At 37.2% G+C, this 19,311-nt stretch overlaps 1 protein-coding gene across 1 annotated transcript in view; it reads right to left on the bottom strand.

Moving 5' to 3' along the window:
* Positions 1-11,124: 11,124 nt before the first annotated feature.
* Positions 11,125-19,311, bottom strand: part of eepd1 (endonuclease/exonuclease/phosphatase family domain containing 1) — a 51,317-nt gene continuing 43,130 nt past the window's right edge. Inside the window, exons 5-8 of the mRNA XM_059349536.1 lie at positions 16,226-16,360; positions 14,710-14,848; positions 13,908-14,102; positions 11,125-11,598 (exon numbers count right to left, since the gene is read on the bottom strand). Coding sequence (XP_059205519.1) covers positions 11,408-11,598; positions 13,908-14,102; positions 14,710-14,848; positions 16,226-16,360 — 660 coding nt within the window. The 3' untranslated portion in view covers positions 11,125-11,407. The remainder of the gene's footprint in view (positions 11,599-13,907; positions 14,103-14,709; positions 14,849-16,225; positions 16,361-19,311) is intronic.

The raw sequence follows: 19,311 nt of genomic DNA, 5'->3' as shown, positions 1-19,311 counted from the left end.
TTTAGCATAAGCCATCAAAAATGTACTGCTCTAGTTCTAATATAAGGATTCTCTCATGCACCTGTGATCTAAGTGTACTTACCTAATGTTTTATATCACTCTCTTTAGTATAGATGAACACATTCTTGCACTTTGTTTCCTGTAGGTGCCAGGGTACCTTTTTAGTACAGATGTTGGGCATTAAAAAGAGAGCTTTTGCTTGTAGTCAGGTGGCTTAGGACCAGATTTGAGAAGAATGGGGACACGCCGGACAAAAGCACCACATTTTTTCCACGTACTCTCCATCTCTATAGGTTTCAATTTTTGGTAGGAGCCACTTCATCAAGATTGTGAATCAGAGATGGCAGCCATATAAAGTCTATGAGAACCAATATATCTTCTAAGCCACTTAAAAGGTCAATCTTGGTGTCAACATCTACATTTTCTGGGTAAAGGGAACCATTTAAAGCTATTGAGAATATAACTAGATGATTATTTGATCAAAATATATATGTTCATTTTGGCCATGTATTTGCGTAATTATGAGATTCCAAACATTTTCAGCTCAGGATTCCCTGCTGCAGCACTTGAAGCGAATTGCCTACCAGTCTGGGTGAAAATGACCAGATCTATTTGATCAAATAATCATCTAGTGATGTTCTCAATAGCTTTAAATTATTCCTTGACCCACCAAATGTATATTTTGACACCAAGATTGACATTCTAAGTGGCCTGGAAGATATACTGGTTCTCATAGACTTTATATGGCTGCCATCTCTGATCTGCAATCGTGATGAAGTGGCTCCTTCCAAAAATGGAAACCTATGGTGATAGAGCATGTGGAAAAAATGTGGTGTTTTCGTCCGGCGTGTCCCCTTTATTTAGCTAAGCCGTCCGACTATTTGGAGAAAGATGGTGAAAGCAGGATGGTTAACAGCAGCTTTGTCTTACAAGAGAGAGATGGACAGATAACTTGTAAGTGCTTCATCAGCATTGTCACACACAGGCCTGCTAATTTCAGCTGAGCTTGTTAGCATTGCTCGACCTTTGCTGAAAAGAAAATCTCCCTGTAGAATGGAAGTTATTGGTAATCCTGTACATTTTGAAGGTGAGCCCTCGTGATCCAAGTGTAGTGACTTGAAGCCCTGTTTGACTATTTGCACTTTGTTACCTTTGATCTACCTTTTCTACTGCACTCATATGTGCAGTTGGTGTCATTTATGATATATTTGTTTCACAAATCAAACCAAATGCCTCGTGGTTTTACTGTGATACTTGATTACTTTTTTGTGTACTGCTAAGAATGACCCAATATCTAGAGTACCTCCTTGTATACACCTTAAATGGTACAGTTTAAATACATGGCATTCCTATGTGATGTTTTCTATATGAGTGAATTTTTTTGTGATATTCATAGATAGAATCTTCAAATAAATTGGACTAACTGGTAATGAGTTATGTGCTTTGTAGCAAGGTTATTATAGTTAATGAAAACTAACAAAATAATGAAAACTAGAATTGAAAAAACATTTTTGCGATAAAAACGATAACTTACCGAAACAGTATTGTGTGGTTACAAAACTTCCTTACAGTAATATTAGCTTATTACCAAGGTTATTATAGTTAACGAAAACTAACGAAATAAGAGAGTTTTAAAGAAAACGATATCTCTCTTGAAACTGTATTTTGTTGTTATAAAACTAACCAAAACTTACTAGAATTATAGTGAAAATGTCCTTCATTTTCGTCTTTGTCAACTTTTTTCATACATAATCCTTTTTGGTTGATATGAAATCTATTTCATCTATCTGGTTTTATGACTTAATAACCTTATTGGGGCTGAGATGGATCAGACAAAGGAAATAAAGGAAACATTTATTGTGACCTTATTGAATCTTGCACCCAACAAATACCCCATTACAAAAAAACTAAAACTAATGAAAAAAAACAAAACTATTATAACCTTGCTTTGTATCGCCCAATGTATTTTATTTATTTATTCATTTGTTTGTTTGTTTGCACATTCTTTATATTTGTAATAGAAAAACCTTGACTTAATGTATGTTTGCATTATTATATCATTAGTAATAACAGGGTTTTTTTTGGTTGCAATTTTATTCCCAATCGTAACCGTAAAAGCTCTTTTGGGGGAAAAAATACAGGCCATTTTCATGCGCCCTCTCGCACTGGTTGCCACACTGCCACACAAATAGGGCCCTAAATCATTATCTAGTATTGCTGAATTTTGTGCATGTCCACAAAAGCAAATACCTCTAGCAGGCCACAGAATGTCTGACCAAAAAGCTGTAATTTACAGGCCTATAAAGATTCACCAGGAACAACCAGGGGGCTTGAATCATGGAAAGCTGGCCTTGGTTGTAGATACTTAAGGATGTTTCATGTCTCATCCAATGGGCTTCTTCATTTGCTAATTTTATACATCTTGCAGATATGGAGAGGCACTGGCATGTTTTTAAGGTTGTGTTTCTGATCACCTGAGAAATGTCAGTTCAACACTGTAAAAAATGTAGATTTTATGGTGAAAAACTGCTAAACCATGACAGTAAAAGACTGTAAAATGATAAATGGGTTAATTCAGTTTCAATAACAATGAAACACCATAAATGTATAAATCAGCCAAAACAGTATTTTTTTTACTTTTTAAAAAAATGTTTTAAATACATTACTCCACTGTAAAATACACTAGCACCACGTTTGTAGCAAAAATATACAGAATTTTTACTCATTACTGATTTTTTCATTTATTTTTTGTAAAAATGCTTTTCCTCACTGTTAAATGTACTAAACACCATATCTCTAACAAAAATGTACCGTAATATTGTTGTCAATTATATGGCAGAACAGCGTTTCTCTTGACAGAAAAACTTTTTATTTTTTAGCGTAAAATATTGACTAAATGGCAATCTTAAACAGTGCTAATATCATTTTACCGTAATTTTACAAAAAGTTGCACCATATTTACTACGGTAAAGTTCTGGCATTTCAGAAAACACAATGACATTTCAGCAACACAGCAAAAAAAGAAACACAGCCACAACAGAGCTTCAGAGCCACTGGGGCCACCATATATTACTACTTCTTATGCTAACAGGATATAGGGTGTGTTTCTGGAGCGCTTCTCAGTGTCAGAATTCAATGAGCAGAGTTTCCATTGTTAAACATTCTGACCAGTCACACACAATCTGAGTGACCACAGTAACCAAATCTGTCAAACACACACTGTTGACCTCTCCAAACCCCGGAGGTGTCACACTTCCCATTCACCAGTGTCCGGTTTTACTTGGAAACTGGAAACCATTGAGGGCCGACTGGTGACTGACAGCTACAAGAAGTGACATGCTGGATGAAAGGTATCAGTCTACACTACACAGCAGACAGGCTTCACAAAATGTAGTGCATGTCTATGAGAATACTCTCTCCATAAGACTTTCTGTTTGTTGTGTGTTTTTCAGTGCATTTAAATGGTTTAAGGGTATGGAAAATATTTGAAATGCTTTCCCCAGCACACACATTTAGTGTTTTTACTTTTGGCAATAGGCTAAATGACTGTTAAAATATTTTACATTTCTGTTTAATGATACTTACCTTCATAATTTCTAACATTTTTTATGTCTTGTGTTTCTATGTTGTTTGTATCTCTGAATTGTTTTATTTTATGGGTTTTTATACTGTGTTTTTGCAACTAGCAGGTGTTGGTTAAAATGGGCGGAGGACCAACCATAAAATCCAGAAGAATATCATTCTTATAATCATCACATGACAGGTCACTGCCAGCTATAAGTGGTAAATATTTTTACTAGGCATTTATGTTTCATTTTACAGTATTAAAAAAACAGGAAGAAACGCAAAAGTCATTGCTTTTGTTTAATTATATTTGATGTAATATATAACTACTGTATGTAAGAATATATATGAGTTGTATATTTTGGTTATTGATGAGAGACATACATTCACATAAACAGTACACACTGTTGCTTTGGTCTTGTGATGATTTTCTAAAGCATTCAGAATTGTGTTGCTGCTGTTTAATGTTCAGCTTCAGGGAAATAGTTCATAATTTTTGTGTAATATATTTATTCGCTGTCAATATGAGATTGAGAAGATCAATCTCAAGTCATTCAATCATCATTTATTTATTCATCATTTATTTATTCATTCATTTACTCAGATCCTAAATCGGATATAGATTGATGTTTTCCAATGCGACCTCAGGCTGAACAGTCATGTCGCATTTCACAGTGGTCACAATTCAGGACTAAGTTCACACGCAGTCTGATATGAACCACATTTATAAAACAATGTGAACACGGCTGTGAACGGCTGGCAGCTCAATCTTAAACAGTACAAGTTAACACTGGCGTGAGACAACAGAAAGTCTAAAGGCCGGTTTTGTGTCCTTACTGGTTTCCACACTAACTGGTTGCCGTAGGCTATGATCTGCGCATTTTCTTTTACGCATGAGCTGTCCGTGGTACTGAAACCACTTGCTGTTAATGTGAGAATTCTGTCTGATGCAGGCCTATGTTATGCTGTGCGTTGACACCTTATCTTATTTAATACTGTAAGAAATAAAGCACGAAAATCATAAAAATCTAACTCGTTATCATGAGAAAAAAATATATGAATGCATGGCCGTTCACCTAATAAGGTAAGATATATATCTACCCACCCTAGAAGAAGCAGCAAAAACTATGTAAGACAACCTGTTATTGTCTAGGGCAGGGATTCCCAAAGTGCGGTGCATGCACCCCTGGGGGTTGCGCGAGCTGCCGCTAGGGGGTGCGCGAGATGAAAAATGTAATGGCGGTCTGATAATAACACAATAAAAATGTTTTCCCCCACACAATAAAGAAGTGTAAATTAACATTTCCTTTGTAAAATGTAAACTCAAAAACAGTAATATTAATTAATAAATAAATGCAGGCTATTCAAAATGCACTTCATCTTCAAATGAAGCGTAGAAGAAGTTATCTTCTTCCATTTTTCCAACCTGTGTTATGATTGATGATTATGATGATGATACGATTATGACGGGTTGTTTAGCTCCACGCTCATTTAAACTTGCTGCAATTTTTGTTCAATGCGGCTCAAAATATTATAACATTTTCCCCAACTTATGTGCTTTCTGCCTCTGATCCTGAGCCTGTCATCATCCTCTTTGCTCTTAAAAGTTTAAGCTTGCGCATAACTTTGTTGCATCATATTGAAACTGTGTTCAGGTTAATTCAAATGCGAGACTGCATTGTTGTGATGGTGATTATTTTATTTTATGTGTTTTCATTTAACTTTGGTAGTTAAGCAACCAGATGGCCAGGTGGAGTCGACCAATCAGAGCAGAGCAATCAACTGAAATTAACTGACGGTGGAGACAGTTCCGCTACACTGAGCAGCCAGAGGTCGGCAAACTGGAAATTCTGGCCTCGAACAGAAAGCATTTTTGGCAAAACCATAATACCTATCATTGATCCGACTTCACTTTGAGCGTCCTGAGTTCTTCCTGAACGTCTACATATGTTTGTTTTTTTTAGGAAAAATCAAAAAATAGCTTTGTTAGAGCGATCTAAAAAAACTGTTACATCTCCCTTTTTCAGAAATCTTCCTGCGTTTTTAATATGGGAGCCAATGAGGCTGTTGGTGCGTGTTGGTGGCGCATCTGTGCATCCTACGCCCAAACTATAACTCTGACAGCTTTACCAGAGGATTGTGAGTGAGAAGACAAATTTTCCTACGTTTCTATGTATAAATTATTTCTGTAGAGTGGAATTTGCGGCCTGGAGCGCCGTTTTCAAATGTATTTTTTGACAATTCTTTCTCTCCCTCTACACTCTAAGTGATGACCTCATCACTCTAGACTCTCCATAGGGTTACATTGGGGGGATTTTTTGACGTATTTTTGCCCAATAATTTGAAAACCATTTGTCGAAACCCTTAGAAAAGTCATAGCACACTGGTCATGGGCGAGCCGGTCAGTTTGATACCTTTTTTGTGTGTATGTGGCCAAAACTCTGGGAGGAGTAGTCGAACGAAAAAAGACCACGGAAGAAACGGAAGAAAAAGAAATAAGCTCACGGAATAACAATTAGTGTGCTTTTGCAAGCAAGCACACAAAATAAGAAATAGCCCCAGTGAATAACAATTAGTGTGCTTTTGCAAGCACACAAAATAAGCCCACGCAATAACAATTAGTGTGCTTTTGCAAGCAAGCACACAAAATTACAAAAAAGACACAAAAGAGACACAAAATTACCAAAAAGAGACATAAAATTACCAAGAGACACAACATTTCAAGGAAAAAATGACAAAAAAAAAGGACGTAAAATTACAAAAAAAAGAAACAAAAATGACCAACAAAGACACAAAATGACAAAAAAGACACAAAATGACCAAAAATAGACATACAATTACAAAGAGACACAAGAGAGCCTCCTTTTGCATAAATTACTGTATTAATACGGCATGGACTTCAGAAAACACAGTGGACCAACACCAGCAGAGGAGTTTCACTTCCTGAAATTATTGACAAAAATATTAACTTTTTCATGATATTCTAATTTTTTTAGATGTAGCTGTACTAGAAGGAGCATGGCTGAAGAACACCACTAGAGGTCTCTATAAGCTGCAACATGAGTAACAAATGATGGACAGGATGCTGACAGGCAGGAAGGACTGGAGAGCTTGGCAAGGGAAGGACAGATGATCTGACTGAGGCACTGGAACTGGTATATGTACTGTTGGGCTAAATGAGGGACTAAGAGATATGTGGCATTTGCTACGAAAGAGGATTAGGGCCAGGTAGGAGAAAAAAATAATGAGAGGAGGGAAAAAATCATTATGCAGTTGAAGTACAATGTCGAGACTAACCCATAAGAACCCACGGTGACACGAGTGTAACAAACACTTTAAATGTTCTATAATCTCCCGTATTCAGCTTTATGCTTCACATTAACTCATTAAATCCCTAAGCGACACATACTCAACACCCTAGTGTGGTGGTCATGTGCCTGTGACAAGAAGTGACTTCTCCAAAATGTGTGTGTGACTGGAAACAGAAATGTGAAAAAGTAGCTAATTTCAAAAAGTGTATTTTTTGTTACTAGGCTAAGTTTAAACCCATTTAACAATTCTAATCCGTTAATGTCCTGTATTGCATTTAACCCTATTAGGTTTTTAAAAAAATATTTTATTGATTTATTATTATTTTGTTACTTAAAAACAAATCTCAAAAATAATTTGTTGTTAAACAGCACTATTCATTTTAATAAATGTTGTGGAGATGCAGAGAAAAAGGCAAATTTGTGTTTCTGTAAGCAGAAAAGGTGTCCAGTTTATTTATATTAAAATAAGAAATACCCTTAACATAAATTCCATAAACCCCCAATGTGACATATATGTCACATCACAGATCTTTGACATTTAGGGGTAGTATTTTTTTTCATAAACACATCAGAAATGTGTTCTATGTGGTCCACTTGGTCTGTGGTATATCCCCCATAATTTTCTTTCAAGGATAAATAGGTCCGGGTTCTGATGGAATAAAGTCAACTTTTTTTAATTAAAGTAGACAGCAAACTACAACTTGATTTTCCGCAATATATGTCTAACAATTCACATAAATTACGTAAAAGCAAAAAGTATTTAGGAGTATTTAGGTGCTAAAGAGAAAGAGGTATATTTTCCAGGAGTTGATGGAGACCAAAACTGAGCTAATAGGAGACTGAATGTTGGGCTCCAAGTGAATGCTAATGTTACTCAGTGTTAGCACTGTAAACTATTGTCTTGTAAATTAACAGTAAAATTCTGGCAGCAGGGTTGCCAGTATTGTACTGTTAATTTTACAGTTCCCTTACTGTTATTTACTTTGCAGCATGTCACTGTGTTGCAGGACGGAGAGATTCAAAAGATCCTTCTCTCTTATTATTATTATTATTATTATTATTATTCTCTCCTACAGCCATCAGGCTGTCTCATTCTAACAGAGATTCTACCAGACTAACTGAATTTACCCTCGGGGATGAATAAAGTAATTTTGATTTTGATTTGATTTGATTGATTGATAAAACCACATACTCAATTACAGTACATTTTTTACAGTGGACTACACACACTACTACTACTTACAGACTATAGTGCTGAATGAAGTCACAGTATACTAGTGCAAGCTATTTGCAATATTGTTGCAGTATACAATGCAGTCAATTTTTGTAAATAGAGCATATTACTGTCTGAAAGCCAATGACTATGAATTAAGCGTTGTCTTCACTGTAACTTCAGTAATTTTAACATACCATATACTGTATGAGTTAGTTAATTAAAATAGAGCAATTAAAATTTTGTACAAGAAGAGACTCAAAAAATATAAATGATATAACCTTTATTTAAAAATTATTAGTATGAAGAGTATGTCCATTTACTGAATACACTGAAAAGGAACAAACACCTAACAACAGAGAACAAATAAGAACCAAAATGACTTCTTCTCTTTTGAAATAGAAAAAAAGCATGCTAAATTTTACTGCTGTAGCTGTCCAGTCACCGCATCGTAAGTGAAGAGGACCAGATGAGACTGATCAATCACAGTTTATTAATAAAATAATAGTATGATAGCAAGCAAACATCATCTAGTTCAACTTACCCTGTGATTTGCTCATGAAATGCAGGATTAAAATGGATGTCCCAAGAAAGGAAAGACGAAGACGAAGAGTTGGCTTAATGACTCCAACGTGTTGTGGCATGTCTCCTCTAGAAATACAGCAGCTTTCCGTATTTGTGTGCCTCTCTGCTGTTGATTCTACCATCACTCCCAGAATGCAATGCTATTTATGGTACATTACAGTATTTTATGGGAAACGGCAAACTACCAACAAATATTGCCCAGAATGCATTATTTTCTACAGTGTAATACCTTTTTAATGTAAAACAGTATGTTACTGTCACAATTTGGCTGTTTTCTTACAGCAATTTGTATCTGAAAATTGTCAGTTGTTGTTGTTTGCTAACGTTTAGTTTAGTATATTTTCATCTCTTTCCACTGCTCCCAAGTAACCCAAAAAACTAAACAAAGGTAAATTGTGATGAAGTGGTGTGTATTCAGAAGTAACCACAAACCAACAGACTCATAGTGATTGTGGGGCCCCAGGGCTGGGGCCAGTTTTTGCCTGGTTGGTAATCCAGCAATGGAAGGTTTTTAGGGATTACACTACGGGTGAATATGATCAAATTGATAAAATCATGAAATGTCCCCAGGTGATTACTTATAGTAAGATGGTTATTTATTGTATATGGCTAAGATTCCTTAAATTATCTTTACGTATGCAAATGATGCATTCTTAATTATAATTATCTTAATGTGCTAAAATGACTAAAAACTTTCCTTTTTAGCAAAACCTTTGGTTCCTCCTATCTAGATGGTTTTTAGATTATGTATGTATGTATGTATGTATGTATGTATGTATGCATGTATGCATGCACATATGTATGTATGTATGTATGTATGTATGTATGTATGTATGTATGTATGCATGTATGTATGCATGTATGCATGTATGAATGCCTTATGCATGTATGCATGCATGTATGTATGCATGCATGCATGTATGTATGTATGCATGCATGCATGTATGTATGTATGTATGTATGCATGTATGCATGTATGCATGTATGTATGTATGTATGTATGTATGTATACTTTTTCTTCTGTTTTAGCTGTTTTTTCCTTTTTTTCCTTTTAATAATTAGACTGTTATGCTTTAACAAGTAGCACTTTGAGATTTCCTCTAATGCATTACAAATAAAATGTATTATTGTTATTATTATTATTATTATTATTATTAAATTACATACTTCTGAAAAATGGATACAGCCAGGTTTAAATTATTGTTTCATTTTGTTGACATATAAGAATCAAGGGGTTTTACAGAGGGATTTTTGGAATTTTTTTTATCACTCCATAAATCAGAAAATACATCCATTAAAAATAAACCTTCAGAATATAAATAGGAATGAAACAGGGAAGTATGGTGTATATAACTGCTAATGAAGGAAACATGTATGACTCTGAATTGAAGGGGGGGGGGGGGGGGGGGGGGGGGAGTGTGACTTTAAAGACATGTCTTGTAAAGTCAAAGTTAAGGTTTTTAACCCTATTTGAGTGAATAAAGTACAGATACCCCAGTTGATAGCTTACATTTGGAAAATTTTTTGGTATGTTTTCATAAATGTTATGTTTTGATATACAAATGAGGCATCGTCTAATGCAATATTTGGGTCACAAATAGTCAAAGTGTAGTAAAAATATTCATGTTTTCTTTCCACCAGTATGAAAGAATACGTGTTATTGAAGCAACAGGCCAAAATCTGTAAATCAAACACTGACTGGAAAACAATGTTGTTGCCTGGAGTGTCTCACATTTATAGCATGCAGTCGAATGCAATGACCAGCTCTCTTTCAACCATATATGAAGTCACCTGCACACAGGGCTGGCTCTAGCCCATCTGGTGCCTCGGCCAGATCCATTCGTGTTGAACAGCTCCGCTTGCTGTTTCACGGAGGGGGGAACTCCTGTTGTTGTTTGCCCATGGTGCCAACCAGGCTATATAATACAACTGTCTGTCTATATAATTATGAACTTACAAGTAAATTCGCAAAGAAGCACAGCTGGAGACCGCTAACAAAGTAAGAGACAAGAGAGACAATGAAAGTGCAAACCCCGCGAAAAATGTGCCTAACTGTGTTAAGCTAGCGTTGCTTGATGGCGCTCTAGGCGACTGCCTATGTCGCTTTTACCTAGAGCCGGCCCTGCCTGCACACTGATCATTTTACCCAGTGTGGATATCTTAATTCTCTACACACATGGCCAACACATTGAGTATACTCTGATAGGAAAAGCATTTCTGTGGAGCTGGTTGATGAGCAGTGCAGGCAGCAGCAGCAGCGTCCTCTCATGGCACTCTGCCCTGGCACCTCATTTCCATCACAGAGGAAGATGGCAGCTCACACGTGCACTCAGAGGCCTGGCTTACATAATTTAACAACTCTACAGCTGGGATGTTATGACCATAACATCCCAGCATAACTTCCCTCTCAGCTGACAGAAGAGATGAGAGTCACAGCAGAGCTAGCTCATCCCCACCATTCACATTTGCATTAATGAGAGGTCAGATACAGCTGGAAGCTTTATTTTATATACATATAGAAAATGTTTGGCACATTTCACATTTTACATTATATTTATTTTGTCTAAAGATTTTATGGCTCTATGACCAGTCACTATTATACACTGATAAATTGCAACCCAAAGGCAATCTTGGCACTTCTTCACATTCATCAGGAAACTCTTTGCTCCAGAGCTAACCAAGGAAAAAGCAGGATCCAGACAGGACAAAGTCTTCCACTGCTGTCTTTATGGTGTCACCGCTCATGTTTGGGCAAAATGTCTCCTCTGTCCACCACTGCCGTACCAGGCCTGCTCAGCTCCTTAGAGGATACATCTGCGTAAAACTCAGCCACCACGGGGCAGTGATCTGATGCCACTCCACCCCATGACCAGTTGTCTGGGATCCAGGGGTTGGTCAAACCTTCCCGTACTACTATGCAATGGCCTGTTGGAGGAGAAGACACAAGGAGAAGACAAGTCAGCACACATGTGGGACAGCTTGAGATTTAGATATTGAGATAAGAGTTTGACCTCAAAAAAGCTGTATCGACTATATCTACTGAAACAGGCATGCTAATCAGTTAGCCCTGACCTGTCCTGCACCTTTAGCTACAAAGCATTAGCAGCTTTACTTTATAACTAAATCTAAAACTTAAATTAAGACCTAATATTATACACTATCTGAGATTCTGTGTTTATGCGACTATTGCAGTGGTTAAGTCTCTAGTGTTTGGCTCCTTTCCACCAGAGATGATTTGCTCAGCTGAGCACATGGAGATCAATAGCCAGCAGAGATGGAAGAGGAAGCAATTCATACATAAACCTGCTGTATGAAAGCATCCTCGACTGCATCATCTACCACAGTGGTTCCCAAACTTTTTCAGCTGGGTCCCACTTTTGTAGATAAAAAAATATCAAGGGCCCCCCCAGCCCAACATTATCTGTGATTAATACAGAACCACAACTTCAGTATGTGATGTTATTAAAAAAATGAAATGGGAACAAGTCACCTTTAGAATGAACCATAAAAGTCACACGGGACTCGCTCCTCTATGTCTTTTGACATGTCATAAATGCGCCTCTCGACAGTATTGTCTGACAGCAAAATACCCTTTAGTTTGATTGATTCATCAAAGTTGAAACCATACAAACAGCTGAATAATTCCTCTGCTTTTGTGTGCGGCTTTTTACACTGAGCAACTCTGTACGCTACTTTGTAGGAGGCGAGTTGAACATTTGCAGGCACAGAAGCTGCTTTTGTAAAACAACTCTGTTGTTCATGACAGCTGACTAGTTTTTCTCTGAGGAAATAAATGGGCTTGTCTTTGTGTCTTTGTGTTCGGGATGTGAACTCTCTAAGTGGCGTCTTAACTTGTTCGGCTTCATACTGTCAGAAGCTAATATTTTCAGACACACAACACACTGCGGTCTCTCTTCATTACCCATCGTTGTCCTGGTGAAGCTGAGGGCCAGATATGCCTCATCATATTTTCTTGTCTTTGTTATAATAGTTGTGACATTTGGTGTGGATTCACCTTCTGCTTTACTTTAACCTGGCTGTACTTACACAGACTTTTTCACAATTTGCTAGCTGGCAGGGAAGAAGAAAAATGCATCATTTATATTGCACCCCCCAGCTTGAAAACCACTGTTCTACCATGTAGACCCGACACCTGACTCTGCAACTCATCCACCTGTGCCTCCTCTCTGCCCAGCTGTTGATCTCTGTACACTCTGCTGAGCAAGTCATCTCTGCTCCAGGTTGGATTCTCTGGGGACCTGTCAATTGCAACAGTTTCCTGCAGGTCTTACTTTTAGTTTGGAAAGTGCTTGAGGGCATTGCAGGTTTACTGCGTGTCTTACTGTACAATTGTCATTGCTGCATTTAGTAAATTATGCACAACTTTCACTGCCCCCCCTTCTGTGGAGCACATAGCCAATAACTACAAATTGCACCTTTAAGATTTGACTTTTTCTCTAATAATTTGAGACCTGATTTGTCTTGCTTAACTGACTTGAGACTAGACGTGTGTAGAACCTGATAATGTAATAAATTCCTGATAATGTAATAACCCCGATAATGTAATAAAAATCTGCACTTGAGTCCATTGAAAATGTAATAAACCCTGATAGTGTAATAACTTCCCGATAATGTAATAAAGTGCATTTCCCAATAATGTAATACACTTTTTACCAATGATGTAATAAAGTATAACACCAAGCACCTTTAGATTTCAGGAAGCTGTTGAATGCATTCGTGTGTCATGGATACCTCGTTTGTGAAAAACGGATGAACGGGTCAAAAGTTAATAAACATTCAACTTGGTGGCACTGGAGCTCTTGAGCTGGAGTTGCCTACACCGTATCACCACTTGAACCCAAGTAATGGGTGGTCTGCTGTTAAATTATTACAATATTGGGGAATTATTACATTATCAGGACTTGTGAAATGAAGGCTATCCTGATAATGTAATAACCTCCCATTAATGTTATACTTTATTAAATTATTGGTAAAAAAATGTATTACATTATTGGGAAATGCACTTTATTACATTATCGGGAAGTTATTACATTATCAGGTTTTATTACATTTTCAATGGACTCAAGTGCAGATTTTTATTACATTATCAGGGTTATTACATTATCGGGAATTTATTACATTATCAGGTTCTACAGCCGTGAATTGTTATGAATTACTTCTTATTTCTATTTAAAATCAGCCAATGTCCAAAAAGAGCCATAGAGTAAAGATACCAGAATAGATCTTCTTGAGGGAGCGGCTCAGCCAGATGTTGTCCAGACAGCGGGTGCCCTGTGGTGAGCGTGTGCTGATGTTGGTGAACTGGGAGGATTGTACCAGGGCACAGAGCTTCTCCTTTCTCAGGATGTCCAGCTCTGAGCTCTGCGGAGAGCAGCCAAAATCTCCCACAACCACCAACTCCTTCTCACCTGCAGAGGCATACAGGGAAAATGAACGGAGGAGATTCTTATTTTCACCTTCATGCAGAGATGGAGGACGCATAGACAAGGTTATCATAGTTAACGAAAACTAACGAAATAACCAAAACTAGAATTGAAAAAACATTTTCGTTAACTGAAATAAAAATAAAAACAAGAGTTTTTAAAAAACTTTTTTCATACGTAAACCTTTTTGGATGATATGAAATCTATTTCATCTATCTGGTTTTATGACTTAATAAACTTATTGGGGCTGAGATGGATCAGACAAAGGAAATAAAGGAAACATTTATTGTGACTTCTTTTTAATCTCCCACCCAACAAATACCCCATTACAAAAAAACTAAAACTAACACCAAAACTAATAAAAACTAAACTAAAACTAAGCATTTTCCAAAAAATAAAAACTAATTAAAACTAGAAAACTCACTCTAAAAACTAATCAAAACGAACTGAATTTGAAAACAAAAACTGACACCGAAATTAAAACTAAAACGAATGAAAAAAACAAAACTATTATAACCTTGATGCAGAGAGCATGATGGTATGTCCTCTTTAGTTTTGATCCATCACTCCAAACTGTGTGAGTCAAACTGACCTTTGAGTGTTTCCTGGATGCTAGGAGAGAGATGTGGACCCTTGGCTTCATCTGTGCTCTGGTTCTTGCCGTTGGACTCTCCTGATGCTGCTGTGGTCTGCAGGTGGACATTCACCACTGTCAGCTCGTATGCACCAATCTAATGGGAAAAGAATCCAGATGGTAAGAAAACCAAACAAGAGAACCTTTTTTTTTTTTTTTTTTTTTTTTAGCAATGTCTGCACTGCAAAAACTGAAATCTAAGTAGGATGAAATATCTTAGATCAAGGGGATATATGCTTATTTTTTGTCTGATAAGATAGTTCTTCTTAGTCAGCAGTTTTTATTTTAGTCTGTTTCACTTGTTTGATATAAAGATTCCACATCTTTTGCCTTATTTCAAGAATTTAAAGAAAAATATTCCACAGATAAAAATCTTTGTAGCTGTATCAAGAAAAGTTCACTAGTTTTTAGTCTGACTTTGCTGGTTTCTAGAAATATAATGCCTATGCATATCATTATGTCAAATGCATATCATGATGGCTCTAGCAGTTACTTATTATGAATTCAAGAATATTTTTCAACATATTGAAAAAATAGGTCAAATGTATTTTATTAGAATCAAGAAAAATGCACTTGTTATTAGTTAGAATACACTAATTCTAAGGTATTTGTGGGTTCATACAGATTAGATATTTTTACTTGTTTTGCTAATTTTTACGCAAAATACACCTACCACCACCTTTTGTACTTTTTTTCTTGTTTGACTTTGTGCAGTGTGTGTGTTCCTAGATCTTAGCAATTACTTTGGTGTGTTTATTGTTATCACAACTAACATAATTGATCACTAAAACTACAAAAATAAGACCCACGTAATGATTTTCTGTCCATATGTAATTCTAGTTTAAGCTACTACAGTAATGTATGACACAGAAAATACTTTCATACTATCAAAACATAGCATTCTGTTGCCATATTTTGTCAATTATGCACAATAATGCTACAACTGCAAAAACTGCTGTGTGGCAGCTAATGGCATTTCATTAAAAAAAGAGAGAAAGAAATGAGCCCACAAACAGTTGTAAACAACAAACAATATAGCTTCTAGAGTAATGACGTTTGACTTTCAAAGAGTGGACTAAACCAGAGGTGATTCAGCGAAACTAAACTTCAAGATGATTTGCACCTGATACTCTTTTAATGCATACCACTAACATTGTGCAGTAATGTGCTGTCTGTCCACTGCTCCTTGCATGGTGTGTTCACTTGTGTGTAAAAAAGGATGGGTTAAATGCAGAGGTTGAATTTCCCTTTTGTGGGATTAATAAAGTTATTAATCTTAATCAGAGTTAACTCTGTGGAGTCTTGGGCTATTTTGTCCATTTTTGAATTTGTAAGTCATTTTGTGTCTTTTTAGGTAATTTGTGTCTTTTTGTGTATTTCTTTTGGTCATTTTTTGTGATTTTGTCTTTTTTTGTCATTTTGTATCTTTTTTTAGTCATGTTTTGTCTTTTTGTATCTTTCAATCATTACTTACAGAAAAGTGAGCGAGGTAGGGTGAAGGGTAGGTAGGATTTCCATTGCCATTGACAACAGGAGACTCCAAGACTGCAGCATCCTTCAGGTCAATACCAGACGAAGAGTCCCAGAGAAAGCCAGAGTAGCTCACGCCCTAGGACAAGAGGATTTTGCCAGAATCTTTCAGTTTATGATACAAGCGTGAAAATTGGCATGAACACTCTCCATGGGTCACTTAACAAGAAAATTGTCCGAGACATTTGAAATTTAAAGATGGCGGCCATTTTTCCAGATGGCCGACACCTAAGTGGAGCAGTTAAGTGATATAATGGTTTATTTGGTGATACAAGCATAAAAATTGGCATGAGCAGTCTCTGTTGGTCACTTGACAATGACCCACCCACAGTTATTTGAATTTCCAAGATGGCGGCCATTTTTCAAGATGGCCGACACCTTAGTGGAGCAGTTAAGTGATATAATGGTTTATTTGGTGATACAAGCATACAAATTGGCATGAGCAGTCTCTGCTGGTCACTTGACAATAACCCACCCACAGTTACTTGAAATTCCAAGATGGCGGCCATTTTTCAAGATGGCCGACACCTTAGTGGAGCAATTGAATGATATAATGGTTTATTTGGTGATACAAGCATACAAATTGGCATGAGCAGTATCTGTGGGTCACTTGACAATAACCCACCCACAGTTACTTGAAATTCCAAGATGGCGGCCATTTTTCAAGATGGCCGACACCTTAGTGGAGCAATTAAATTATATAATGGTTTATTTGGTGATACAAGCATACAAATTGGCATGAGCAGTCTCCATGGGTCACTTGACAATAAGCCACCCACAGTTACTTGGGTTGACAAAAAAACACTCCCAGCCACTTGAAATTTCTATATTTCAAGATGGCCGCCCCCTGGATCCTCAAAAGATCAATTTTCTCATAGAATTGTATTGGGTTTTAGATTATTCTGGAAAACAAGTTTTAACACATCATAATACAGTTGTGTTGATTTGTTGATCGTAGACAGATTAGACAAGAGGGAGTATCTGCACTACCAGGGCACATTGGTGATATATGACTGCTGTTAAACTCAGAGTGGGGTTCAATGTCAGCCAACTGCAAAGTTAGTCAAAGAAGAGACGACAACTCTCTGAGTAGTTTTAGTTAACCGGGTGGTGTACAGATCGTACAGGGTAAAAATGGCATTGGATGAACGATTGGACTAAGTGTAGGGTTAAGGCATGAACTTAGTTGTATCCCATACATTAAAGTGCTTATTAAAAGGTGGTAAAAGGCTAAACCCTCAGCCTCTGCCTTTGAACTTGCTGCAGACATTGCATAAGCCATCATAACAGTTGAGAAAACAAACAGCAGGACACCAAGATCAAACTGGTTATGATACCATTGCAAGAAATGTTCCATTATTTCATAAAATAAATGCTCTGCCTAACCCGACTAGATAAAGGTGATGGCATAGAAAGCACATTGACAAGAAACAGAGCAAAATATCATTCAGGCTGTAAACTTATGTTCAACAACACACAGCTGGAAAGGGCACAAAAAAAGGCATCTACTGCTGCTAAAGACACTAAAGATACCAAAGATATCCATGTTAAGAGGTCAAGAAGATCCCAGACTTCTTATGAGGCTGGATATGTATGGGGACAGGCATTGAAGAGACATCCACATATGCCGAGCCCGTCCGACTGGGGATGGGTTAAACAGGACAAGGAGTGGAAAGTCTTCTGGACTCCACTTCCACCTGTTGCGGAGAGTTGTTGGGAGTTGACAAAATGTGGGTGCACCAGGCTTGTACTGGAAAGTGTAAGTGCTACAGATATGGACTCAGTTGCCCCTGCTAGAACTTATTTGCTTGTTTCTTTTGCCAGTGTTATTCCCTGTTGTCCTTTGTGTTTTCAAGTGTAGGCCTATGGCTCGGCTACCCCTCGCCACATCGGCGCATTATGTCCTATTTTATCACCAGCCTATTACTGTGACATGGTCAGTTTTTACTTTGTAACATTGCTTTCACATTTTCAGTTTAGTTCCCTAGTATAGTTTCAGATACTGTTTGTCATGGTTCCGTGTCAGCCAGAGCTGCTGTTGCCTCTTGATCTGTCATTATTGCCATTCAGTATTAACCATTGCTCAATTATTATTTTGGAGCACTGTCCGTTCAGCACCACAACTGTGTTTCCCCACCCCTCAGTATTTATTTGGCATGTTTAATGGCAGTAGTAATGGTTAGTTATAAAAAAAGTACTTTAAAAAAGTATTTAAAAAAGCCCTCATGGTAAGGGAGCCTGTGTACCTCGGTGAACCCAGAGAACTACGCCGGTGGGAGGGAACTCCTGTCAGGTTTTACCAAACTGGACAGGTCGTGGGCAAGGAGTCAGACAAAGCACAGTCAAACAACCTCTCTTGAGGAACCCAATACATTTCTATGAGAAAATTCATAATTTAAAGGTCCACATGGCAGGCGGCAGTCATCCTGAAAAAAAAAATTGCCGCCTTGAAATTTCAAGTAGCTGTGGCTAGCTTATTGTCAAGTGACCCACAGATACTGCTCATGCCAGTTTTTATGCGTATATCACCCAATAAACCATTGTATCACTTAACTGCTCCACTAAGGTGTCGGCCATCTTGAAAAATGTCCGCTATCTTGGAATTTCAAGTGCGTTGCTTATTGTCAAGTGACCTACAGATACTGCTCATGCCAATTTTTATGCTTGTATCACCAAATAAACCATTATATAATTTAATTGCGCCACTAAGGTGTCGGCCATCTTGAAAAATGGCCGCCATCTTGGAATTTCAAGTAACTGTGGGTGGGTTATTGTCAAGTGACCAACAGAGACTGCTCATGCCAATTTGTATGCTTGTATCACCAAACAAACCATTATATCACTTAACTGCTCCACTTAGGTGTCGGCCATCTTGAAAAATGGCCGCCATCTTAAAATTTAAATGTCTCGGACAATTTTCTTGTCAAGTGACCCATGGAGAGTGTTCATGCCAATTTTCACGCTTGTATCATAAACTGAAAGATTATATCACTTAGCCGCTCCACTATCATGGGAATTGCTGACATATAG

The sequence above is a fragment of the Centropristis striata genome, chromosome 14 (assembly GCF_030273125.1).
Source record: "Centropristis striata isolate RG_2023a ecotype Rhode Island chromosome 14, C.striata_1.0, whole genome shotgun sequence".
Classification (NCBI taxonomy): domain Eukaryota; kingdom Metazoa; phylum Chordata; class Actinopteri; order Perciformes; family Serranidae; genus Centropristis; species Centropristis striata.
The sequence above is the reverse complement of the archived record's forward strand: the minus strand, read 5'-3'. Positions and strand labels throughout refer to the sequence as shown.